The sequence below is a fragment of the Trachemys scripta genome, chromosome 22, assembly GCF_013100865.1.
Source record: "Trachemys scripta elegans isolate TJP31775 chromosome 22, CAS_Tse_1.0, whole genome shotgun sequence".
NCBI classification, from domain to species: Eukaryota; Metazoa; Chordata; order Testudines; family Emydidae; genus Trachemys; species Trachemys scripta.
The window spans coordinates 12079374-12105321 of NC_048319.1; the positions used below are offsets into that span (position 1 = coordinate 12079374).

The window sequence follows — 25948 nt, forward strand, 5'->3', positions numbered from 1 at the left end:
CTGTGAAACAGCAAGAGAACGTCCAGCACCAAATGGACGTTTTCTGACCAATTCCACTAAGTGGCCAGATGGTTTTTAGATGTGTTCAGCCCCCGTTGAGAGAGCTGGAAGCTTCTGTGTATTGAACACTTATGGAAAAACTGGACCATTCGGTAGAAATAGATGACTAGCAGCTCTGATGGATGGTACCACATGGACTACATGAAAATAAGAGGCTCCAGACTTTGCATCACTGAGGCTTGCTCCAGACTTGTATATAAACAGAATTTTGTAGTTGTAGACAACATGGATAGAGCATTGGCCTGAGAGCTGAGACTTGGATTCTATTCCTAGCTATGCTTTTCATCTTGGGAAAGTTGCTTAAACGTCTGTGCTTCGGTTTCCCCATTTAAAAAAAAAAAAATAAATAAACTGTGATGGGGAAATGATGCCTTACTTACTTTTATGAACTGCTTTGAGATCTACTGATGAAAAGCCCTGTAAGTGCTAAGTATAATTATTAAATACACTGGTTACTTTGCTGGTATGCCTTCTTCTGTTTTGCTAGATGGATTAATAGAAATATCTTGCTGGTTGAGTTCAGTATCAGGGAAATCCAGCCATTGATCAGCATTGTCTTCGCTTGGCAGAGACTACTGGCCTATTTGAGGTGAGGATTAATTATACAGCCGCTTGCTTGAGCTCAGTCTGTTTTCTGTGTCCCTTTGTACCTTGGCCGTCATTATGGGGGACTGATCTATGGGAAACGAAGAAAAACTTCCTCATTGGAATCTTTCCAAGCTGGTTCTTAAAACCTGCTGGGTCAATAATGGGGCTAGGTGTCACACGTCCCATGGAGCTGCGCAAAGACACATCTAAGCCTCAATTAATAGGATATGTCCATTGTGAATGGTGAAGTTTTGGTTCTGCTCTGTCCACCAGTGTGTGATCAGGCGCTCTCTCCTCCACTGGGACTTTATTACTTATTTATTGTATTATTGTTTTATTTCTTATGATGATGGCAGTGCCTACTGGACCCAACTGAGATCAAGGCCTTATAGTGCTGCACAGACACATAGTGACCAGGAGTCACTACCCCTACAACTCCCGTTCTAAATAGACCAGACCATAGTGGGAGGGAGTGGATATCGATATCCCCATTTTACAGTGTGGGAACAGAGGCGCGGAGAGGCAAAGTGACTTGCACAAGGTCACACAGGACATCTGTGGCTGAGCCAGGAGTGGAGCCCTGTCTCCTGAGTCCCAGCTCAGTGCCTTAACCGTAAGGCCGTCTGTCTTCAGCTCCTGTTCGCCAGCCGATAGCACGCTTTGCAGCCCCCTGGTGGCAGTGCAGGCAGCCTTTTTTCCCTGTTGGAGCATTAATTGGGGTGTATTTTTAAACCAAGTGCCCTGGTAAATTCAGGCAGATTAAGCTGCCACCAGCAACCTCTGCCGCTCAGAGCAGTAGGGTTCCGCGCATTAAGGCTGGGTTCTGCTTGCGCAGGGAATATCTGCGGCTCTGAGTGGAATTAACATCCCTTAGCATTTGATGCCGCACGTTGAAGGCTATTGCAGGGTGTTACAAAGGTTCCTTCGCTATCCCTTCGCTATTTTTCCCTTCCACCTGAACATGCTCAGGGTGCTTTCTAGGACTGCCGGTTTGGGACACCAAGAAACCAATTTCCCTCCCTCTGACTTTCTGTGCTGAGGTGAGTTCTAGCCATCCGGGACCATGGACTAGTTCACAGTCTCTGCTAGGGCAGTGGTTTGAACAACAGAGAGTGGGAGAAAGGGGTCCATCCTTCTCCCTGATTCAAGGCAGCAGCCATGCAGCTTCAACTCCAACCCAGTGAATTTCTTTTGTCTAGAACGCCCTGCATGGTTGCATTGGAGCTGCAGTCTTGGAGCTCTGGGGGCTGATGTACTCCTGGGGCCGTAATGCTGTGAACAGTCTGCTTGTGGGGTTGTCAGAATGAGGTTCTCCCCTCTTCTTAGAGCCTGCGTTTCCTCTGACGATAACTGGTGGGAGGCTACTGTGAAACACCAACCCACCTCGCTTCCTCTCCCGGTTTCCCTGTTGATGTTACCCACTCTCTTCTGGTCTGTCCTATCCTTTAGTAGCAGTTGGCCTATGAATACAGGCCAGGCACCACTTCTTATTCAGAGCACAAGCTGCCAGTGCGGCTTTGTTTTGAAATGTAGCGTGCATCATCTACAGAACTCTGTCTTCCAAAAGAGACTGTCTAGGCAAAGTACGTTGTATCTGTGTTGGAACTTGTATCCTGGCTTTTTTTTTTTTCTCACCTAGTCCACAGACTTGGTGTGTCTCTCCTCCCCCCCCCCCCCTTTTTCAAACCTCACACTGAAAGGATTTTTCCTCTGTTCTTTCTTTTCCACCCCATCCCCCCCAACACTTCCTAAAATTCTGCTCTGAGCATAGGCTATCACCATACAAAAATTGCTGAACAAGAACACAAGGCAGCAGATGCAAAGCGGCGAAATTAATGATCACTGAAGTGGTGGCATCAGCTTTTTTAAACCAAAAAATGATCATTGTGTTCGCCTCGGGGGTGGGGGAGGCAGCAGCGGGCATTTCCCTTGGGGGTGAGTGCACTGGGGTTCAGTGCCTGCGTGTTTGCTTTTTGGAGAACGTTGTCTAGTATCTGAACCTCACAAATTCCCAGCAGAGATAAACGGTAGGGATGTACCTGATAAACCTCCTGGGAACCAGTGTTAACGGGCAGTTGTAAGGTCCCTTTGTATCGTCCTTGTTCAAGTGACCTGGTTCAGAAGAGGGTCTGCCATGGTCATAGGTAGGGCCATACCGAAGTCAGTCATAGGATTTTAAAAATCATAAACTTAATGATTTCAGCCACTTAAATCTGAAATTTCATGGTATTGTAATTGTTGGGGTCTTGACCCAAAAAAGAATTGTTTTGGGGGCGGGGGGAGAACATAAGGTTATTGAAGGGGGGGTTGCAGGACTGTTACCCTTGCTTCTGCGCTGCTGCTGCTGGAGCGAGGCAGCTGCTGACCGGGAGCCCTGCTCTGGAGGCAGCGCCGCCACCAGCAGCAGCGCAGAAGTAAGGAGGGCCTGGTATGGTATTGCCACCCGTACTTCTGTGCTGCTCCCTGCAGAGCTGGGTCCTCAGTCTGCAGCTGCTGCTATCCGGCTACCCAGCTCTGAAGGCAGCACAGAAGTAAGGGCGGCAATACCGCCACCCCCCTAAAATAACCTTGTGACCCCCTGCAACTCCCTTTTGGGTCAGGACCCCCAATTTGAGAAACAATGGTCTCCCCTGTGAAATCTGATCTTTTGTGTGTTTTTACCCTATACTATACAGATTTCACGGGGGAGACCAGATTTCACAGTCCGTGACGCGTTTTTCGTGGCCGTGAATTTGGTAGGACCCTAGTAATAAGGCTTTGTCTATGGCTCCCTTATTACTGTAGTATAAAGGGTCTGCTCTTAACACGTAGCATTCTGTGCTGTCCATCTGGCCATCTCCCTCCTTACAAAAGAAGAAACAGGCATAGGATTGGCCAGGGGTCCAAGGCCTGCAGCAAACCCGAGCCAGGAACAGAACCCCAGGACTCCTGACTCCCAGTGTTGTGCTCCATCCCCCTGGACCATGCTGCCCTCAAAGTGTGATTTCTACAGCTAAGCTTCCTGCTTTCCTGCCCGAACCCAGGCATCTGCATTTCACCCACCTCTTCATGGGGGCAGCAGAGGGGAGATTGAGTCATTCCGTTCAATAATGCTGTGGGCTTCCGCTGGTGCCTTCCATCTGAGGTTCTTGACGCGCTTTGCAGGCATGAAGTGAGCTTCACAGCGCTCCCTGAGTGACCTTGGGGGAGTCCAGCTTCAGAGAACAGACCCCAGATCCCCTGACTTCGTGGCATGTGCAGCTCACTCAGAACAAAACCTGCTAATCCGTTCCAGGCACATCAGATCATAGGAAGTTGCAGTTTTCACACACATTACCATTTCCCTTCCCTCCCCATCGCACTGCCACGTCCCCCTTGCCTTCTCCCTTAGATTAGAGTTATAAGCGATGAGGTGTTTGCTTTGTGCTCCCTGGTGGATGGTGAAAACATTCTTACATGTTAAGCAGAAAGATCTGATAGTTTAAATTTTCTCTGCGCATGGTGGAATCTTGCCTACCCTTTATTTCCAGGAGGGACCTGCACTTTGCTCCCATCAGTTGTCCTGGGGTCTGCCTCGCTGGTAGCTGCTCACTTTGAGTCCATGAAATAGGAGCTTTTGCTAAGCAGGGGTGAGGATTCTAGTCTGGTTCTTTGAATGCTTGATAAAAGAGAGGGATGTGATGGCAAGGGGAGGGACTTTCCTCCACCCAGGCACCATTAAGTATCCCTGAGCTGCATTCCAGGTGTTCAGCATTGCTTTTTTTCGTAAATTGTTTTGTCGTGAGCCCGGAAAAGGAAGTGAACCAATTGTATAGGCCCATCCACAATCGACGTCCTGTAAACAGAATTTCATAGCAGCTAATGACTGCATTCCTTTCAAATCTGTTTTTTCCTATTCTGGGGCAGATAGCACTGGTTGCAAACTCTGCTTTATTTATTTATTTATTAACAATTCTGATTAAAAGCCCTGGCTCATGTGAAAAAGAGAGAAGAATTTCAGTGTATCAAGGTGACTTTCACTGAAGGTGTCTTGTTCTTTAAGATGCATCTGTGGCTTTCTAACAAGAGCTCTGTGTGTGCGTGTGTGTGCATGATGGTGGGGCAGCAAACGCTTGTCAGGAAAATCAACTTTGCTACTTTGACTGGGACTAAAGCTAATTACTAGTCGACTAATTTTATTGATTTCAAATCCCTTTTAGTGGAGATTTTGCTGTAAGGCTGATCGCCAGAGTGATTAGGACACAAAGCTGCTTAATTTGGAAGTGTTTATCAAGCAGCCTTCTGTCACCTCTGTTTCAAATCAAATTACAGTGGCACCCACTTCTTTATCTGCAATTCAGACTGCTTGCTCCATGACCCACCTCTGATGGAAGTAGACAGCATGTGCTTAGAGGGGGAAACCCGTTTAGTTTTCCCTTGGGGCGTCTGGCGGGGGAGAAAAGGTGAACTATATTCACAGGCATAAAAATACTAGACTGCTGACTGTGGTTTTTACTCCCAGCTGCCATCATGACATAGGCAGAAATGGAAGCTCATGGGCTTTTGTAGTGACAGCCTCTTAAAGTCGTCTGTATGTACAGAAGAGCCTTTCCTGCCTCTCTCTCAGGTGCTTTGCTTGTTTCTGAATCTCTGGAGAGCTGCGTTTACCCAGGACCCTTTAAAGGTTCACACAGAGCAAGTGCCTCGTGTCTTAACCGGTCTCACTAAACAGGTTTTCGAAAGAAGTGGCAAGAGCACTTTTTGTGATCATAGATGTAAAAGTTGCTAACTCTTCTCATGGTAGCCGTGCTAGTGCACTGTAGCCCCTTTCTCTCTGTGCATGTATGCGCCTTCAAAGAGACCGGATAAGTCCATTCTTGCTGCAGCAGGTTCACCACTTACAGAAGGCAGCATGCACATTAGTGCATTATAGAAGCCATGTGTTCTAGTGATTGGGCCTCCACGTACGTTCTGCCTCTTCCTCCTCTCCCTCCTCCCTAAATCAACTCTTAGAACTTGGTCCCTTCATATTTTTCATTTCTCCAAAGCCAAGACTTGCTGTGAGCTAGACTAGATCTGCTTGGCGACCACTAGCACGGGGATTCTTGAATGGAGACTTTGCAACCCAGGGGGGGAAGCACACCCTCTTCTTGGCTCCATGCATTCTGGTCGGCGCGGGGGGGAGGTTTCCATTGTGCTTGCCTGAAGCAGGGCTGACTGCCCACCCATTGATTCTCATCCATGGCAGAAATCATTTGGGGGTTGTGGGCCACAGCAACAAAAATACTTGGAAGAGTTTTGGGAATTCCCACATGGCATGTAGTACCAGAATGTCCAAGGGAGAGGATAGCCATCATCCCACCCCCATGTCCAAGGGGGGAGAGACCCCTTTCAACTCTCTTGGGATAGTATCCTTGCGCCAGAGAGTCGTGTGGGAAAGACTTCATTGTAACCTACGGGGTCAAAATTCTTTGATTCTGCAAAGGGTGTTTTCCACCCGTCTGGGGTGCCTGGTGCTTCAAGGCACAAAACGGCTTCCAAACAAAGTCTTGTTTCTTGCAAGCATCATTCTCTGAAGCAAGAACATAAGTCCTTGCTGGGCATTTTCTGCCTCTGGGAATCCAGTGCATTTGGGTCTCTGAGCTGTGTGTGGAATTAGCACGGGGCAGCTGGAATGTGGTAAAAGGAGGAGAGAACATGCATCCTTCTTACCGAATGTACTCACTCATTTAAGAATTATTTGTTTAAAGTGGCTTCCATCCTCACCATAATCTTTCTGCATTGGGAATTATTCCAGACACTAGGGGCCAGATTTTTAAAGGTATTTAGGGCGCCAAGTGGGATTTCTCAAGGCATCTAGGTACCTGAATACTTGAAAAAAATCTGGTCCTAAATGTCCTGAAACTGCTTGTTTGTACTGCGTTTATAAAAAAAAAAAAAAAAAATGAAGCTCTTTTACCTCCATATTGCCAAATCAGAAAAACCTGCAGCTTACTTCTGTGGTGGGGTGCATGCAGGGTCAGAGCACCCTTTTCTCATATTTGAGGGTAGAAGAAACTCTGGCTTTGGTGCTATAAAGGTGGGATACATTATCACCAGTTTTGGTGGTGGGTGTGTTTTTTTTTAATGTGGGGGAAGAGATCTCCTTGTGGATTTAAATAGAATGTCAATCTATATAATTTTGCTATTTTCCGAAGCAACGAAGGGAAGGTAGGAGCGTGAGAGTGTGTGTGTGTGTGTGAAGATAACGTCTCCAAATTCACCACTTTTTCTCACTTGCAAGTAAACCCTTCCCTTGAATCAAGTCCCTTGGAATGTCTTGTATTTATGGGATCTAGGCTCCTTTTATTGAGGGCAGACAGAGACAATGGAGTGGTCTGATAGTATCTCTTATCAGATGGAGCTTTTTTGCTGAGGCTAAACTTGGACAAATTATTTTTATCCGTGCTGAGAGCTTATAACTGTAATTGTATATCAGCTCTTTTTAGCTTCACCATAAAAATTGTGTTTAAAAAAAAAATTACTGTCTGACAGCTACATCTTATTCTATTAGTACGTTTTAATTAGAACATGAGCAAGAAATGCATTATGAATATTCATGATCAGGGTTATTAAAATGCATAATTAATCTGTGGGTTTCTTTTATTTTAATAACTGTATTAATGGAGGGGAGGCAGTCCCAATTTTTGTTTCTGAACTAGGAAGTGTCTTACTCTTGGCTCCTTTAAGTGTTTTTATTTTAAAAGTTGGCTTAGAACAGCTGTGTGCGAGCATGTATACGTATGCGTATACCTTAAACACACAAAGCTACATAAAAAGAAAGTTATTCAGGTTGTGAAGTCAAGCACTCAAAGTTAGGAAATGCCAGAATTAAGTTGGCCTGTGCAAACTTAATTTGGCCCCCTTCTGCATATGCCTTAAGATAGTCTTTAATGACCCGACGACATTATTTTTTTCCCAGAACCCCTGCTTCATTCAGTGCGCAAAATGGAAAGTGCTCACTTAGTGAGCAGCTATCAATATTTTGTTTTCCCTCATTGTTCAGTGTGTGGCCCCAGGCCTTCTATACTGCATGCTGTCCAAACCCTGCTCAGAAGACAGAACTGTTAATTTCTTCATGGGCTTTCTCTGGTGCTCATCGCTATAGTATCAGAGTGCTTCACAAATGTGAACTTTTATTTTCATCACGCTCCGGTGAGATGAGGAGGGGAGGGGTATCGTCTCCATTTTATATAAGGGGAGCTGCGGCACAGAGAGATGAAGGTCAGAAGTATTCACTAATTTTGGATGCGCAGTTTGAGACCCCGAGGGCCTGGATTTTCAGAGTACATAGCACTGGATGTCTTCAGCGGCAGCTGAGAGTGCTCAGCACTTCTGCAAACTGGACCCTGGGGTCTGAAGTCAGGCACTCAGGAAATGAGGAACGCTAGTAACCACTCTGAAAAGTTTGGTTTAAGTGACTTGGTCAACATCCCATAGGAATGTTGTGGCAGGGATAGGCTCAAATTCCATAGGGCTGCAGCATTCAGCTGCCTTAACCATGAGACGGCCCCTTCTCTTTCTGAAATCCCTGGCCTCATTCACTACATATAGGGTGACCATACTTCCCAGAGTAAAAATGGGACGCCCCATCACCTCCCCAAGGGGACCCCACCACAGCACCGCTTGCCCGAGCCCCACCGAACATTCCTCCACTTGATCAGTTGGCAAGAGCAAACTAGACAAATGGCCAGTTCTCTCCCCCCCCCCCCCCCCCAATCACGACTTAAAAAGGGGACCGTCCCAGCCGAACGGAACATATGGTCACCCTACTATGTACCTTCCAACTTCTGCAACAGCCCCCTTCATTACACACATCTTGTTCATCCCCGGAGCAAGTCCCCTGCCTCACTCAGTGCACAAGATGGTCCTGTGGAAAAATAGTATGTGATCATATAATTAAATCCCATACCATAATGCACGTGCAAATGGGAGCTGAGTTAATGTTGCACAGGCAACCTAATGCTGGCATTTCCAAGCATTTGACTGCTGGACTTTGCAACCTGAATAATAATCTTTAAACACCTTTTTGTGTGATGTTTTCTGTATTTTTCAAAAAGCAAACTGAAAAAGCAAAGTTTATCATGTGGTATTATATTATCACCTGCATAGGTCATCAGCAGGGTTGAAACCTTTAGATCCAGTGGACAGACCTTTGCCACTTGAGCTAAGGGAGCACCTGACAGCAGAAGCAGGTTGTTATCTTTTATGTGGACCAGCACTAGAAGATGAGGCACACTTTACTGGTGGATTTCACAGGTGTTGGCTGAAAGCAGAAGAATAGTGAGACTTGGGAATCTTGGGTTTCGTTCTGGGCCTTGGATGGGAGTGTGCTCTAGTGGGCACAGACTCTTGCTCTGTCCCCTTGAACCTGTCCCTCTTCCTTACCCCAGCTCCTTATCCCAGTCTCCTTGCCCAGCCAGTCCCAATTCCCCTCTCCCAGCTCCTCATCCAATCTGTCTCCCACCCCAAGTCTCTCCTTCCTGGCTCTTCGCTACAGTCTCCCCACTCTTTAATTCCTTGTCCAGTCTCTTTGCCCAGACCTAGTTCTCCTCTTGCACAGCAGCTCCTTGTCAGATCTGTCTTCCCTTCGCCCCTGTTCCTGCCCACACTGGTTCCTAGTCCACGTCCAGCCAGTCCCAGTCTCCCCACAAGCTTTGTCTGATCTTACTGTTCTGCCTCCCCCATCTCCCAAATGACTCCGTCTCCTAATCCAACCAGTCCTTTCCTCCTTGCCTAGCCGGTCACAGTTCCTACCCTCTGCCCCCTTCCAGCCCCTTCTCAGTCTCACCGGCCTTCTTGTCCCAGTCTACTCCTTTCTCTTCCTCTTGGTCTGTCTTTGATCTCCTCATCTGCATTTGAATCCGACAGCTTCCTTCTGTCTGCTGCCTGAGTGCCAGCAGAGGGGTCACTGGTAGCACAGGAGAGCGATGCTCCCCGCTGTCCATTCTGCCTCCCCCCACCCAGAGCAGCAGTTTATAGGGCAAGTCCAGGTTTGCCCCATAGCTCTGGGCTGGAGCATGTTCAGTTGCTCTGTGGGTACGGTGCACATGCTCTCTGGTCACCACCAAGAGCTGTAGAAGCTGGTGCATGCTTAGGGCTGGTCTACACTGGGGGGGCGGGGAGGGGGATCGATCCAAGATACGCAACTTCAGCTACGCGAATAGCGTAGGTGAAGTCGAAGTATCTTGGATCGAATTACCTGGGGTCCACACGGCGCAGGATCGACGGCTGCGTCTCCCCCGTCGACTGCGCTACCGCCGCTTGCTCTGGTGGAGTTCCGGAGTCGACGGTGAGCACGTTCGGGGATCGATATATCGCGTCTTAACGAGATGCAATATATCCATCCTGGATAAATCAATTGCAACCCGCCGATACGGTGGGTAGTGAAGACGTACCCTTAGTGAGGACATAATCTTCTGAGGCTTTAGTTGCTAAAGTCCTAGGCCATGTCTACACTACCACTTATGTCGCCGTAACTTACATTGCTCAGGGGTGTGAAAAACACACACCCCTGAGCGACACAGCCTAAGTGGTAGAGTGCGCGGAGCTGTGTTGGCGGGAAAGCTTGCTCCTGTCGGCATAGAGCAGCGACACAAACAACCTTACTCTGGCACAGCTGTAAGGTCTCTAATGTAGTCCTTGCCTTAGTCTCCAGATAGAGCATGTATGAACTGGGATTTTTCAGTAGTTTATAACTTGGCCAAATTTGGACAGATTTTCACAGGAAGGGCAAAAGACAAGCAGGCCACACCCTTACCAAATTTCAAGTCACTGCCCCCAAAGTATGGGGGCGCTTGATCTGTTCAAAAAAAAATCCCCTGAGTTTAACACAGGCAAAACTTATTTTTCCCAGACTTATTCTCCAACAGCTGACCCGTTTTGGCTGAAATTTCTTCACCATCATAATAATCAGTCTGAGACAGACACCGGGCACGTCAAATTTCAGCCTGAAGTTGGCAAAGTTGTAATCAGCTGAAGATGGGGTATTACAATGGGAAGTGTTGTGCAAACGTAATACTGGGCAGCGCTACCAGCCCTGCCTGTAATATACACACGTTTGCTTACACGGATGTGCGCACATACAGTATTTAGGCCAGTTTGTTTGTGTGCTTTCTCTGGAATCCAGAATAACAATTCCAGAGCTGTGCAGCTTTATTCACTGGTAGTATTAAAGGGCATTAACCTCAACTCCATTAGCTCTTAGCGCTCCTCGGCAACCTCCCGCATGCATGCACGTTGATGGCTGGAAGAGGAACTCTTCAGTTTCCTCGTAACTGTTGACTGGACTGAAATCTGACCATCGCTGTTCCTGTAACCCAGTCACATAATCAGCTTAGAAGCAAGGACAGGCTTCTTATCTGGAGTCAGAGATGCTTAAAGAAAAGAAGGGGGAAGGGCAAGTCCCAGGAGGAAAGGCAGGCGCTCCTGTCATCCCTTTGCTAGCACCTAGGGGTGTGTCTGGAAGCCTTTAAAGGCCTTGTTTACAGTTGAGAAATCTGACCTGCTAAGCGCTGTTTGGATTCCCCCCGGCGGGTCTGTAACATGCCACAAACACACACAGAATATGGCTCGCGTAGTGGACGGCGTTCATATCCCCGTTTGAATTGCCCCTTGCCATGAGCAGTGCTGGCTGCCTCCACTAGTCTGCTGCCAGGGCAGGCAGCCAGCCACTGATTCAAACAGGAGGCCAGAGAATCCATGATGGAATGCATCAGAAAAACAAGGCTGCAGGAGCTCGTACAGCACCTAGCGTAACTGGGCCTTGGGGACTCTCAGTGCCACCCTAATACAGATATAATCAGGGGCTCCACTGTGATGGAGGAAATCATGGAGCAGGTCCTCAAGGAATCAATTATGAAACATTTAGAGGAGAGGAAAGTGATCAGGAACAGTCAGCATGGATTCACAAAGGGGAAGTCGTGCCTGACTAACCTAATTGCCTTCTATGATGAGATAACTGGCTCTGTGGATGAGGGGAAAGCAGTGGATGTGTTATTTCTTGACTTTAGCAAAGCTTTTGATACGGTCTCCCACAGTATTCTTGCCACCAAGTTAAAGAAGTATGGGCTGGATGAATGGACTGTAAGGTGGATAGAAAGCTGGCTAGATCGTCGGGCTCAACGGGTAGTGATCAATGGCTCCATGTCTAGTTGGCAGCCGGTTTCAAGTGGAGTGCCCCAAGGGTCGGTCCTGGGGCCGGTTTTGTTTAATATCTTTATTAATGATCTGGAGGATGGTGTGGACTGCACTCTCAGCAAGTTTGCAGATGACACTAAACTAGGAGGCGTGGTAGATACACTAGAGGGTAGGGATCGGATACAGAGGGACCTAGACAAATTAGAGGATTGGGCAGAAAAAAACCTGATGAGGTTCAACAAGGACAAGTGCAAAGTCCTGCACTTAGGACGGAAGAATCCCATGCACTGCTACAGACTAGGTACCGAATGGCTAGGTAGCAGTTCTGCTGAAAAGGACCTAGGGGTCACAGTGGACGAGAAGCTGGATATGAGTCAACAGTGTGCTCTTGTTGCCAAGAAGGCTAACGGCATTTTGGGCTGTATAAGTAGGGGCATTGACAGCAGATCGAGGAACGTGATCGTTCCCCTTTATTCGACATTGGTGAGGCCTCATCTGGAATACTGTGTCCAGTTTTGGGCCCCACACTACAAGAAGGATGTGGAAAAATTGGAAAGAGTCCAGCGGAGGGCAACAAAAATGATTAGGGGTCTGGAGCACATGACTTATGAGGAGAGGCTGAGAGAACTGGGATTGTTTAGTCTCCAGAAGAGACGAATGAGGGGGGATTTGATAGCAGCCTTCAACTACCTGAAGGGGGGTTCCAAAGAGGATGGAGCTCAGCTGTTCTCAGTGGTGGCAGATGACAGAACAAGGAGCAATGGTCTCAAGTTGCAGTGGGGGAGGTCCAGGTTGGATATCAGGAAAAACTATTTCACTAGGAGGGTGGTGAAACACTGGAATGCGTTACCTAGGGAGGTGGTGGAGTCTCCTTCCTTGGAGGTTTTTAAGGCCCGGCTTGACAAAGCCCTGGCTGGGATGATTTAGCTGGGAATTGGTCCTGCTTTGAGCAGGGGGTTGGACTAGATGACCTCTTGAGGTCCCTTCCAACTCTGATATTCTATGATTCTATGATTCTATGATTCCTCAGAGAATGCCAGCCAGGGACAAGGACTGCTAGTGCTGTTATCCCAGCAAGTACAATGCCATGACACAGGGCGGTATGGGCTCTTATTGGACCGCCCCATATTCATCTGCTCCTTCCTCTGCACTTTCCCACAGTGCTCCAGCCCTTCCCATGAGCTGCCCAAGGAAAACAGGAACCCGCCCAGTACTTGCATCGCCCCTATGATCTTAAATCCCAAATTGGTTCTCTGGTTCTGATATCTTGCCCTAGTTGCTTGTTGCCGCTGGCCTCCACATTTGCAAGTGTAATAAAGTTGATGGTGCACTTTTGACCTCCGTGTTAAAGGTTCCTCTAGCATATTTTCATTTGGAAGTAGCTCATAGTGACACTTAATGGGGGGGGGGGGGACCTGAACCTCTCCACTCTGACATTCACCACGAATTCCAGTATCTGCTGGTCTTACTCTTTGGCTCTCGCCTTACGTGACCTGGTACGTCCTCCCCACCCTATTAAGATGCTTGAGAGAAATTGTCTTACCAAAGATCAGAGGAGTAGCCGTGTTAGTCTGAATCTGTAAAAAGCAACTGTTAGTCTTAAAGGTGCCACAGGACCCTCTGTTGCTGACCAAAGAGTGAGCTCTGACCGTTCATCCTGGACTTGGTTTTGAGGGAATCGCCTGAGTTTCCAAGGGTGTTTGACCCTTTCTCCCAAAGTCCCCCTGGGCTCTCAGAAGGTCTTGTGAAAACTCCCACAAGCCCTTGCTCTTTAGGAAACTGGTGGATAAGTATCCAGAGAGCAGTGCAGCTACAATAGCTAACCAGAGTGCCGTGTGTGGACATGACTGCACTGTTTACACTGGTTCTGTTACCCACAATTCAGTTCTCGAGTGCTTCCTTCTGTCCTGTCATGTATGCCCCTCCCACTCCATGCCGTGGGTGAGGTGGGTGAAATGAAAGAGGAAGCTGGTGTCTCCCAGGACTTGTCTCATAGGTCTTCTCCTCCCAGCCCGAGAGAAGAATCTGCTCAGGATGCACTGAACTCATTGTTCATGGCCTCACCCAAGCTGTCCAAATGCTTTGGAAATACTCCTGAAAGCAACATTTGTCTCCTGATTTCTATTGGTGTTTGCAGGGTATGCAGATGAATTGCTTTAGAAAAACACATTAGCAAAGCAAAAGTTTATTCTAGGAAGTAGGAGGTGGGAGAATTGGCAGTAATTCTCCCTAGTATCCAAGGTATTATTAGAGGCTTATCCCTGCTCTGCACAGTAATCACATTGGAAATTTTTGATTAGAAAACAAAATCTAAATGAGAATTATGAATATTCATTAGGTGTAGAGATTAATATGCATAATTATGCAAATTAGACAGCAATTAAACACCAATTCTCTGGGGAAATGATTAACACAAAGGCACAGAAATAGAAGGATGTAATTTGAAAGAAGTTTCTGGTTAAATGAACAGTAAGGGGAGCGGAGGAGACAAATATGGCGTGTTTGCCATAATAATAAGCTTTGCTAAAATGAAATTGGTGCAAGCACTGAGACTGTTTCACCATCCCCACCCCCACCCACGGCCCCTGTTTGCTCTGCAGTTTCATGTCTGGACACTCTGACTGAAGGGTATAAACTCATTTGATAAAGAAAAACAATGCAAGGCCTTAGGTTGGTTGGTTGGTTTTTAAGCTGGACGTCTAACTCATGTCTAAGAGATGAGAACGTCTGAATGTAGCAAGAATCTTACCCCAAGCACTGCTGGATTTTTATAGGGCGTAAGCAACCGGCTTCCAAAATGAGGTGTCGAGGGCTCTTGGTCCTATGTAGGATTTTGTCTAACGCTCTGAAGATCTGCTGCACTCAGCGATGCATGTTCAAGGCATAGGCCAGAGAAGAAGGATGGTCTGTGCGATGATCGGCCAAGACTAGACTTTCTCCCTCCAATATAAAACATTTCCACCCTCACCCCTTCAGTTTTTTAAGTGTCCATCAGCTGTGGATTAGGGCGCTACTGTTTATTGTGAAGCATTAGCTGTAGACTGTATGTTGCCACCTTTCTAGCCTGGCTGTGATGTGTACTGTCGCTCTGAGCTGCAAAGGCAGACAATCTTGAGCTGTGTTTTTCACCTCTCGCTGGAGGGAGGGAGTGGTTTGGAGCTGCTTTAGATGAATGTGAATTTTTAATGTCAACGTCTCTTTAAATGGTGACTTTTTATTTTTATTTATTTATTTATTTTTGGTCCAGTGCAAGGTTTGAACCAGTGAAATTGGAGTTAATGAGTGAGTCTGTTTGATAATCTAAAAAGCTGATCATTTATGGAAAAACATTGCCATCTGGGTGCAATGGCTGTTGGAGGGGGTGCGATTGTTTTGAAGTGTTACGTGTGTCAGAAATGTCTTTTTTTTTTAATATATATAAAAATGTATATTCAGAAAGGACAACAACATGGTTGCTAAACACTTTGTGAGCTGCTGCACATTGTGAGCAGTTTTATGTATACAGTGTGTGTGTGTGTGTGTGTGTATATATTTTTAATTGTGTACGCAGCTAGACTGGGATTTTCAAAGGAAACTATGGGAGTTTAGAAGCACAACTGTTTTGAGAGTCTGAGGCTAGTGCTTCTAAATCTTGGTGAAAATCTCTTCCCCACCCCCACCTCAGTACCAACTCCCACTGAAATTCAGTGCAATTTGGGCACCTAAATTTGTTAGACTACTTTGAAAATCTCAACTCTACAATTGTGAAGTTCATAAACTATTGAATTGACCCAGTACTGTATAGAATGCGTACTGCCTTGTAAAACATGGATGCAGCCGTTGGACAAAGGCAGGGGTATTTTATCTCAGAATCTAGCTGACTCTCAAAGCCCTGGCGTTAGCTGCCTATCTTGATGGGAACCCCAGCCACAGTCCCACCCACTCCAAGAGATCAGCTTTCCTAAACTAACCAGTGGTCTTTCAATAAGTGAACCAACACAAGCCGCCATCTAAATGAAAAGTGGCCTCTGCCTTGTGTCTCTTTTGTGGCATTTCTGGGTTTGCCAACCGTCCCTTTCAGCAGCGTAGTTCTTGGAGTGTGAGCCTAGCATTGCCCATAGTTGGCATTAACCGCTGGAGAATTAGGCCTGTACGGCCAATAAAGCCTATTGAAATCGGTTAAAGGCCTTGTCTCCACAGGACAGGAGTTTTGTGTGTGTAACCTTCGGTGTGGATTTAAGCCACGATAGTTGCACTGGAATAGGAGTGCCCACCATGGGGTTATACCAGGATAAGTAGCTTGGATTCAAACTACTTGGAAGGGGTTATAGCAAAACTGAAAAAGTGCTCTCATGAGTGTGCACGCAAGGGGCAGTGCCTGCTGTATAACTGGTAAAACTTTCTGTTTGGAGTTTATTACCTACACAGTCACCAATAAGTCATGTGAGGTGTTTGTTTTTTGGAGGGAGATTCAGAGGGGGGAGGCTTGGGGCTTAATTCTCTTTGCAAAGGATCCTCATGCTTAATTCGACTACAGAATGTTCTGACCAAACCTTCTGTGTTCAGGTGTTGCTCATGGGCCAGGGACACCGCTTTATGCCCCCCTGGGGAGGAAGTAAAGTTTCACTCAAACAGGCATGAAAATGCAAAGGGTGAGGTTGTGTCTAGGACAGTGCACACCAACAGCTCAAGTGATGGTCTCATTTAGGCTGGTGCAAATCTAGGTTAACTGGGCTGAAGGTAGTAGAGTTATTCCTAGATCTGTACAAGTATAAAGGAGAGCAGAATTTGGCCCTGTGAGCGAACAGTTTCAAGTGCAGTTGTTCAGTTGACGTACAGTTCTTCGCATTCACATAAATTAGACCATTTGGGAGCAAGGGGGCACCTGCATTAAGATTTTTAATTTGTAGTCCTCTTAAATGTTGACCTCTAGGAAGACCAGATTTACAAGCTATCTCTTCAATCATGCAAAGTTTAAAAAAAACACTTCCCCTTCCCACCCCTACCACCATCACAGGTTCTGGAACATGTATACAAACGACGTAGGGCTTGCTTTGAAGCTCACTAAATAAGCTTTCAGCTCTCAGCTGAAATGGCAAGGTCCGGGGAGAGGGTCAGTCACAACGAGTGGAAATGATTTATTAATAAAAATATTGTTTTATTTGTAGAAGGAAGAGTTAATTTTGAGAGGACACCTTTGAGGGTTTGCTGATAAAGTAAAAGTAACCTTTGTTCTTCCTGTTTTTTTGGTAGGTTTGGATGAAAGACCGGGATCAGGTTCCTGGGGTGCAGGAGATCAAAACAGCTCCACATTTGACCAAGGAAGGGTAAGGATGAAGCGTAAACAGAGACCTTAAAACAAAAATAAACAGGGTCTTTACGATGGCTTCTCAGTGTGTGTTTGTGCCCAGTCGGTTTTAACCTGCAAACGTTTTTCTTGTAATTCTTGTGATAGAGCCTCAGCTAACCCCCTCAGATAGGTCACTTCTGCAGTTACTCTGCAGTGGTGCTGGATGAGAGAAGGTTTCTCTCTTTTTATTACTTGACAGCAACATACCCGTAAGGCCCTGCCGGCCTGGGCAAATGTTGTGGCAGCTTTCTTGCAAACCTTCTCCTTGCTTGAAAAGTGTAGTGTAGTTTAGACTGCACCTGGATCAGTGTTGACTTGGCTTGTCCAGACAACCCTGCACTTCCTCACCCATGCTTGGACTTGCATTTTAAGTTGGGGGAAAGCAGTAGTTCCTGATGGCTGAGTGGGGAGAGCAGGAGTGTCACTTTGGCTCTGAGTCGAGCATTTTTAGCTAGGCATCTAGCATGGATTATTACGATTGTACCTTGGCACTCTAACTTGCTCATCCTCTTACCTACCCCACGAGATGGAGGAGGAAGGCTGAAATGGGAATGTAATAAGGCACCTAAAACAGCAGCTAGACTTGACAGCTGATGGTGCCCGGTGTCCAACCAGAACACCCCCAGCCCATTTGGAGTAGCCTGGCTCTGGAACCAGACTCTGTGGTCAGTCTGGGTGTGGGATCTGCTGCCGCCAGAACACATTGAGCTTCTGTACCATCTCCCAGCTTTATCAATGCCCGTGATGAGTCTCATCCCAGAGGTATTGGAGGTGCCTGTGTAAGAGAGCAGGTTACAGCCCAGCAGATCGACACAAGCTCTCAGGGAGGGAATGGAAAGCAACGGGAGGCGGGAGGAAGAGAATTGGAAGTGTTTGCAGGGAAGGAATTGAGGCTGTGACAGCATATAACTGGGGCCCGAGGAGGGGAAGAGAGAAAAGACATTAACTTAATTGAAATGGTGTTTTTTTGACAGATGCTCATGTTTTAATGGGTTTATGTGATTCGTTTTCACAATGGCACCGTTCCCTTCCCTTAGGTCAGCGATGAAACAGGCACCATGTCGTTTCTCATTTTTATAGACCTCCCCTCTTCCCCCCACCCTCGCCCCTTATGGCTTTGGGGAGGGGTGGGCTGGGTGAATTCTATGGCCCGTTTCTCCTCGGAACAGGAGGAATTGCTCCCACGGTGCTTGCCCAGGGCCGAGTTCCGTCAGGACGGGGGCGAGTGGGGTGGGAGCTGCCAGGGTGGAAGAGCGTTTTGTTTCTCTGCAGGGGGCTGGTTTTGTGGCTCTTCCCCAAACCAGCTCTCTGCTCTGGAAGCTCTGCTGGGGCCTCCTGCTGTCCCTGGGTGCTGAGACGTGTGAGGAAGGGAGATGAAGAAGCCAATGCGTTACTCTCCTCCTCCTTTCGCCCATAGCTGGGGGTGGATGTTGGACTGAATCCTTTTGAGGTCTGGAGTATGGCTCCCCATGTCGCTGCTGTCCCCTTTCTAGGATGAACCAGGCTAAAACTCGCAAGTACAGACGCCTCTGAACTCTGTGTGTTTGGGGGCAAAGAGGGAAGTAGTTTGAAATCCAGAGCCAAATGTTGTGGTTTGGGTCCTTCTTTGTATTTAAACCCAAGTTACATAAAAAGAATCGGATCTGGATTTTGCTCAAGCAAGCTTTCAGGTGGCATGACTGATGTGTGACTCTGGTGCTTTTGATTGAGACCCAGGCTAGCTGGGGGAGTGCCCAGTGGCAGGCCTTGCCCTGGGAGTTCTCTACTCCCCACTCATCCATTGAAAAAATAAAATAAACCATAACGTCCTTGTGACAGTCTCCCATGTACAATTATTCCTGTTTTGTGTTACATTAGCAGGGCTATGGTGAAGGCGCCCATTATGGAGAACACCGGGACCTATCATCTCACAACAGCATATCTTCATCACCATTCCTGGGATCTGGACTAGTAGGTAAGTACTGCATGCTGTACCTCTGAGCAAGGCTGTCAACCTACGCAATGCAGGTGAAGTTAAAAACCTAACCAAGAGTGTTTGCACAGACCATAATAGTCCACCCAAACGTCACCAAAAGTTGCTGTTGTCAAACCTGCAGCCGAATGAGCTGCTATCCAGGAGCTCCGTCAGTGTTTTATGGATGCACAAGGGCCTTTGTATTTTACATGGTGGTGGTGTTTTTTTGATCTATCACAGTAGCATCTAGAATCCCCAGCAGAGATCAGGGCCCAGTTGTGCCAGGTGCTGCACAGATACATAGTAAGAGAGAGTCTCTGCTCTGAAGAGCTTACAATCTAAATAGCCCAGACAGAGAGAGGATGAGAGGGGAAACCATCTAAGAGAGGAGAAGGGATTTGCCCAAGATCAAAGAGCCAGGAACAGAACCCCATTTTTCAGAGCCCTGGTCCATTAAAGCAAGCTGGTGGTGTGCTCTCTGGTGCGTCGTTGAAGTCAGAACACAATGGCATGGGGCCTGATAAAGGATCCTTTTCCTAGGCAGAGAGGTAAGCGCACATCTGGAGCTGCAAATCTGCATTAGACAATGAGCTGTGACTGCATACAAGAGCTGGTAGCTGTTTTCTGCTCTCCTGTCCCCCCCACCCCCCATGCCACTTTGTGACATTTTTCCTAACCTGCACCATGGCTCAAAAGACCTTCCTTTCACGCCCGTTTCCACTCTGGACTTGAAGTGACCAGCCTGGAGTCTCATGCTTTGCACGAGGGCTGTAGTACGACCTAGTAGTGTTGGTGTGTGGGAGAGCCTGGTTTCGTTCCCGGTCTTTCTTGACATGCTGTCCAGAGTGCAGGATGCTCCGACAGCCTGGAAGGAAAGAAGCGCCATGTATATTGCTCAACACTGGCCCCTCCGGTTGACCACGGGGCATTGATATCCAACCTGGATGTTCTTCTCCTACTTCTTACTCCCCCCAAATGTTGCTATGCGCACTCCTAGAAGGGAAGTTCATTTTGTTTGAAGGAGCTTTTTTCCCCAGGGGTCCTGTTTGGCAGGTGTGACCTGCAGGGCCACCAGATAGTAGAGACGATGGGGGATTAGCTAGTCTTGCCTGTGTGGCAAATGCTCTGCACTCCTCTAACCTGGCTCCCTTGCCCCCATTTGGCATGTGAGGTCCCATTGCTCTCTCTCCTGCTCTGTCTCCAGAGGAGCCAAGAGACTCACTGAATTCTGCTGAGGACCCAGTTCTTTCCCTCGTGCTTCTCCGACCGTCTGGGTCAGGCAGCAGTAAGGGGACCACGCCTCTTTCAGCTCCATGCTCCTGCTGCCAAGCTAACTCATGCTCACATCCCCTCTTTCCCCAGAGACGGTGATTTACGCACAACTGGGCATAAGAAGGATGCGTGACAATTTACCCCTTTACCTCTTCAGACTCGGGGGATTAAGAGCAGAAAATATCCATCCTGAAGGGCTTAGAGAGCTTCTAATTACATTAGGCAAGGAATCAGGGTTAGACATCCCCTCCTTTCCCTTAGCAGCAGTGGTTAAAACCCTCCCGTTAACGTGGCCAGCTGACGTGAGTCCGGGAGTGGGGGAGGAAGGCTATTACCCGCAGTGGCCTTTAGTGAAAGGGGAGGGGGAGCTGTATTCTTTAAAAGAAAATCCCTGCTAAAATCAGTGGTTCCTCCTTCTCCAGAGCGAGGTAGAAAGAGGAAGAGAAGGACCTAATAGATCTAGGAAGCAAATGTTGGCCAATTTCCTCCTCCTGCTTTGTATGTAGTGGAAGAGGGAAGCTGTCAGATCCAGGCTATCTGGAGAGCCAGTCTCTATCTCCAGATGGTTATTTCCACGCCATGGTCAAAAAGGGAACTTCCAAGTTAAGTCTCTGGGGTCCCATCCAGAGGAGGAAATGAAGATTTAGTTGGTGTTGGCCCTGCTTTGAGCAGGGGGTTGGACTAGATGACCTCCTGAGGTCTCTTCCAACCCTGATATTCTATGATTCTAAGAGCACCTCTGAGTGAGCTATTTCCTTGTTGGGTCAGAGGGGGTGGCTCCTTGCTTTCTGACCTGGAGGATGTAATAAAAGCAGAGGTAGAGTTTTTTACTGACAACAGGGAAGTCTGCGTGAAATGCTTCCGGTTTGGGGGAAGAAAACTACCTTTATGTCCAAGAGCCAAACTCTGTTCCAAGGGTTGCCTCTGGCTAAAGGTGGCATAATTCCTAAGATTCCTCATGGAGCAGGTGAATAGGAGCTGCTGCCTTGAGGAAGAACAAGAAGGTTTCAGCCCCAGATGTCTGCAGCTGTGAGATGTTTTGCCCAAAAGATAGGCTTACTCTTAAAGACAGAACTCCAGGTTTTTTGCTAGCACATCAGATAGTCCCCTGGTTCCACTGCATACCCAATCAGCCTCATATGTTCATGTTACTTGGGCCTCTGCTACCTGGGCTGACGGGAGTCTCCTTTAGCTGTCACTAGCACTTAGAGCTTGCATCCCTTCTGAATGTCTGTCCGTAGCACCCAGAGCCCTGCAGACTGTTAGAGTGGGTCCACCCGATGAGAGGTCATTGATGCACATTACAGAACTCTTGAGGATTGTGGCTTGATTCAGGTCTCCCAGTTCAGTGAAAAGATCTAATCTTCCAAGAGCTTAGGAGGCTGGTGACTGGGAACAGAGGCTGCATCACTGGAAATGAGGGGGGAGGGCGCATGGCGAACTGGTTTAGAAAGGGAGGGGGGAAATCTGAAACGTCAAAGTCGTTTTCCTTCCCAAACTGAAATGATTAAAAAAAAAAATTCATGAAATACTTTTCCCAAAAAAGTCAAAATTTTGTTCCTCCTTTTTGCCACTGCATGTGATAGGATGGAGGGTGGCTGTGCTGGGACAGGGTTTTTTCACCTTTTAATTCTCTTCTCCTCCCCCTCACCCTCCAAAAAAAAAAAAAAATCTGAAAAGTTAGTGGCGAGGAAGAAAAAAGAGAGAAATGGAAAATGTGTGTGGGGGAAGCCCTGGATATCCTATTCTATTGCATTCAGCTGCGGGAAGGTGGAAGAAACAAAAAATGAAATTTTGAAATCTAAATTTTCCAGATTCTGGCTTCAGTGGCAAACTAGAAAGTTTTTATATATAAAAATTAAAAACAAGAACACAGCAAACTAAAAAGAACAAGTTTCCAGTTTGAAAAAAGATATTTTGTGTGTGTTATGGTTGGGGCAGGGAGGAGAGCTTAGAATGAAAAATGTACCAGCTCTACTAATAACACGGATGGGCAGAAGATGAAAGGGTGTAGATAGGATGATACAAGCAATGTGGGGAGAGAGAGCAGAGAAGGATGTGAGATCACCCTCCCAATTGGCCATTTTCCAGTCTCTCTTCCAAGAGTGCAGTTAAAATCCATTCCAAAGTCTTGCTATCTTTTTATTTCCTCCAGGAATGCCAGGGGGCTCTAAAAGAGACTCTCCTTTCAACGGGAGCAAATTCTGGGCTAGAAATTCCAAGACTGGGTGGGATGGGTAGGGGGAATCTAGGCTCAGGATGCTCCACAAATAAACATCTTCCAAATTCTGGTTTCTGAGACCCCTCAGGGATTGTGGAGTTTGAGCAGTGGGCAGCTGTCAGTTTGCATGGCATTAAGGTATAGGACAGCCCATCTGCCACGGACAAGTGGATGCAAGAAGTGGTAACTCCTGCAATTTTTCCATGGGTGCGTGCGGTTTCCCAAACTGCAGATCACTGCCCCACAGGCTTCGAACTTGTCCACTGAAGCATCTGACAGGGGGACCAGCAGTTTGGCGTGCATCTGCTAGCGATGGAATGCAGTCAAGCCAGTGCTGTTTTTAAAAATAAATAAAAATATTCTTCGTTTCTGCTGCATTTTCTGCCTGCCCCAAAGAAAAATGGAGAGGCAGGAGGCACCTTGACACAGAAAGCGTTAAGCAGGCTTACAAGCCTGTAGGAATTCAGCCCTGGAGAACCCCATTGGCTTGAGCTTCAGGAAACTTCATGAGCTCTGTCAATATTTGGGCTGCATAGCCAGGGGATCCCGAAAATTCCTTTGATTCATGCACCTACGTTGGCCATATTATCCATTGTGGCATCTGCATGAAGATAAGCAGTGATCACCTTCCTTGGAATAGTGGAGGATTTGCCCATCCCGCAGACCTGGATGGCAGTCTGTCTGGAGCTGGTTCCTGGGAGGAAACTATCGGATGCAGCCCTGGTGTCCTGTGATGAGGTCGCTGCAGTCCCATGAGCTCATGTCTAAACTTAAAGGAGAAGGGTTTAATCCTCGCTTGGAAAGTCATGCAGTTTTGGAGCAATAGTGGACACCAGCTGCAGAAAGGGGTGCTTTTTTCCCCATCAGGTATTGGGTTTTGTGACACTCCTTTCTGCAGCTCCAGCAATACGCTGCGATTCAGTCTCCACTCAAGCTGTTAGGATCTTGGTGTCATGTGTGTCAGTCGCTCCCAGGCCCAGGTGGCACCAGAGACTCCTGCAGTGACTGCTGCTGACAAACTGTTCTGGGTGAGCCAGGGTGTGAAGAGAGGTTCAGACACTGCAGGAGGAAATGGCTGTTTTGGTGGAAGAAGGCGGATGCTACACAACAGCGTATCAGGGCACGTTAATCCAGTTTTCTCGCTGATGCGTTCCAGTACCAGTGGACCAGCTGGAGTGGACAGACTGACCGAGTAGGGTTTGACTGTATGTTATGGACACTCTGTTAATAGGAAGTGATGATTGTTTACAGAAATGTATCGGGGGGTGGGAAGGGGGGGTAGCCATGTTAGTCTGTATCTACAAAAACAACAAGGAGTCTGGTGGCACCTTAAAGACTAACAGGTTTATTTGGGCATAAGCTTTCGTGGGTAAAAACCTCACTTCTTCAGATGCATGCATGGGGGAAGGTTGCATGAATCGCAGCTGCTCCAGGAAGCAATGGCTCCATGTCAGTGGATGGAACTTCGTCTGTTACATCCAGGGCAAATGAGTGGGATTGTCGGAGTGCCACCGTGTGCCTCCCAACAGCACGTGTCCTCTTTCTCTAGATGAAGAATCATAGAAATATCAGGGTTGGAAGGGACCTCAGGAGGTCATTTAGTCCAACCCCCTGCTCAAAGCAGGACCAATCCCCAGACAGATTTTTGCCCCAGATCCCTAAATGGCCCCCTCAAGGATTGAACTCACAACCCTGGGTTTAGCAGGCCAATGCTCAAACCACTGAGCTATCCCTCCCCTGAATGCCAGAGACCATGGCAGTAGGTGCCCTTTCTGAACACTGAATGAACCCACCTTGTGCATTTCTTATCATTGCTTCCAGGTCCCTGAACTGTTTCTGTGACCAGGCTAACGCAGGCAATCACGGTGCCCAGAGAGCTATGTGTTAAACGAAACATGAGCTCCTCGGCTAATCTGTGTTTTCGCTAGTTTGGCCAGGCCTGCGACAGCATTGGGTCTATCAGTGTAACCCTTACAGCCTGGCTATTGAGAGACTGCATGATGGAGGATGTTTGGTCATTGGTAGCCTCCAGGAGGTGTGTTGCTCTATCGTGCTCTTGAGTAGTGTGAAATATTGGTGTAAAACGGGAGAGATTTAATACCTGAAAGGTTTGCGAGATGGGACTTCTTACCAATGGGTCTGGAGTGTGGTAAGCACTTGAGGCACAAACAACAGGTCAGTGGCATCTTTAGGTGCCTTTTCCCTGTTGCCTGATCAGCCAGAAGTAGTCCAGGTCCCAAGAGTTGCTGTGTCAAAGTCTCTACAAAGTCAGAAAACACCTTGCGTAAAACGTAAAGCTGGTGTTGGCATCGTCCTCCGCGCCAGCGTGAATTGTGGCAACGGTTGCCTTGGTGGCTTCCTCATCTGTGAATTTATGTTGATTTATGAGGAGAGGCTGAGGGAACTGGGATTGTTTAGTCTGCAGAAGAGAAGAGTGAGGGGGGATTTGATAGCTGCTTTCAACTATCTGAAGGGGAGTTCCAAAGAGGATGGAGCTCGGCTGTTCTCAGTGGTACCAGATGACAGAACAAGGAGTAATGATCTCAAGTTGCAGTGGGGGAGGTTTAGGTTGGATATTAGGAGGGTGGTGAAGCACTGGAATGGGTTCCCTAGGGAGGTGGTGGAATCTCCTTCCTTTGAGGTTTTTAAGGTCAGGCTTGACAAAGACCTGGCTGGGATGATTTAGTTGGGATTAGGTCCTGGTTTGAGCAGGGGGTTGGACTAGATGATCTCCTGAGGTCTCTTCCAACCCTGATATTCTATGATCTGAGGGGAAGTTTAGAACTTTGGACCTTTGTTGTGTAACTTTTCGCCTGTTACGAAGGTAAAGTGGTGATGAGCCTCTCTAGCGTCTTCCCCCAGTTTTACCAGACTCGCTGTCGCCACCCTTGCCACCCAGATCGATGTCATTGAGGGGCAGCATGGTCAGAGTGATTCGGGCTTGAGGGGGATCTGGGTTCTAGTCCCCAGTTCTGCCATATGACCCTCCCCTCTCTCTGCCTGTCCCCCCTTCTACTCATTGTCTATTTAGATGATTAGCTGTGTGGGGCAGGGACTGTCTTGCGATGGGCATGTGCAGCATCTGACCTTGGCTTGCCCCTCTAGCTGCTGCTGGAACACATACGATTAATAATAATTCTCCAAAAAGGGAAGGAGGGAGAGAGCGCGTTCTGTAAGCTGGCTATGAGCGGAGCGGTAAAGATTTGTGCTAAACTTGTGAGCTTTGCAGTTGCCAGCGCTGGGTGTTGCCTTCTAAGACGTAAAAGATTTTCATCTGTAACAGCTCAGTGGAGCTTCCTCTACAGCATGGGGACCGGGTCACCTGCTGGTTTGAACTAGAGTAAGTGGTGGATTCTCTGTATCTTGAAGTCTTTAAATTAAGATTTGA

The 25948-nt window shown here is 47.5% G+C and overlaps 1 protein-coding gene across 10 annotated transcripts in view; it reads left to right on the forward strand.

The window, feature by feature from the left end:
* Window positions 1-25948, forward strand: part of TCF3 (transcription factor 3) — a 116555-nt gene that overhangs the window by 47608 nt on the left and 42999 nt on the right. For 7 of the 10 annotated variants that reach the window (XM_034755100.1, XM_034755103.1, XM_034755105.1 and 4 more), the window contains exons 3-4: window positions 17017-17090; window positions 18971-19067. In XM_034755100.1, coding sequence (XP_034610991.1) covers window positions 17017-17090; window positions 18971-19067 — 171 coding nt within the window. The remainder of the gene's footprint in view (window positions 1-17016; window positions 17091-18970; window positions 19068-25948) is intronic. The other 3 variants (XM_034755102.1, XM_034755109.1, XM_034755110.1) reach the window with 1 other exon arrangement.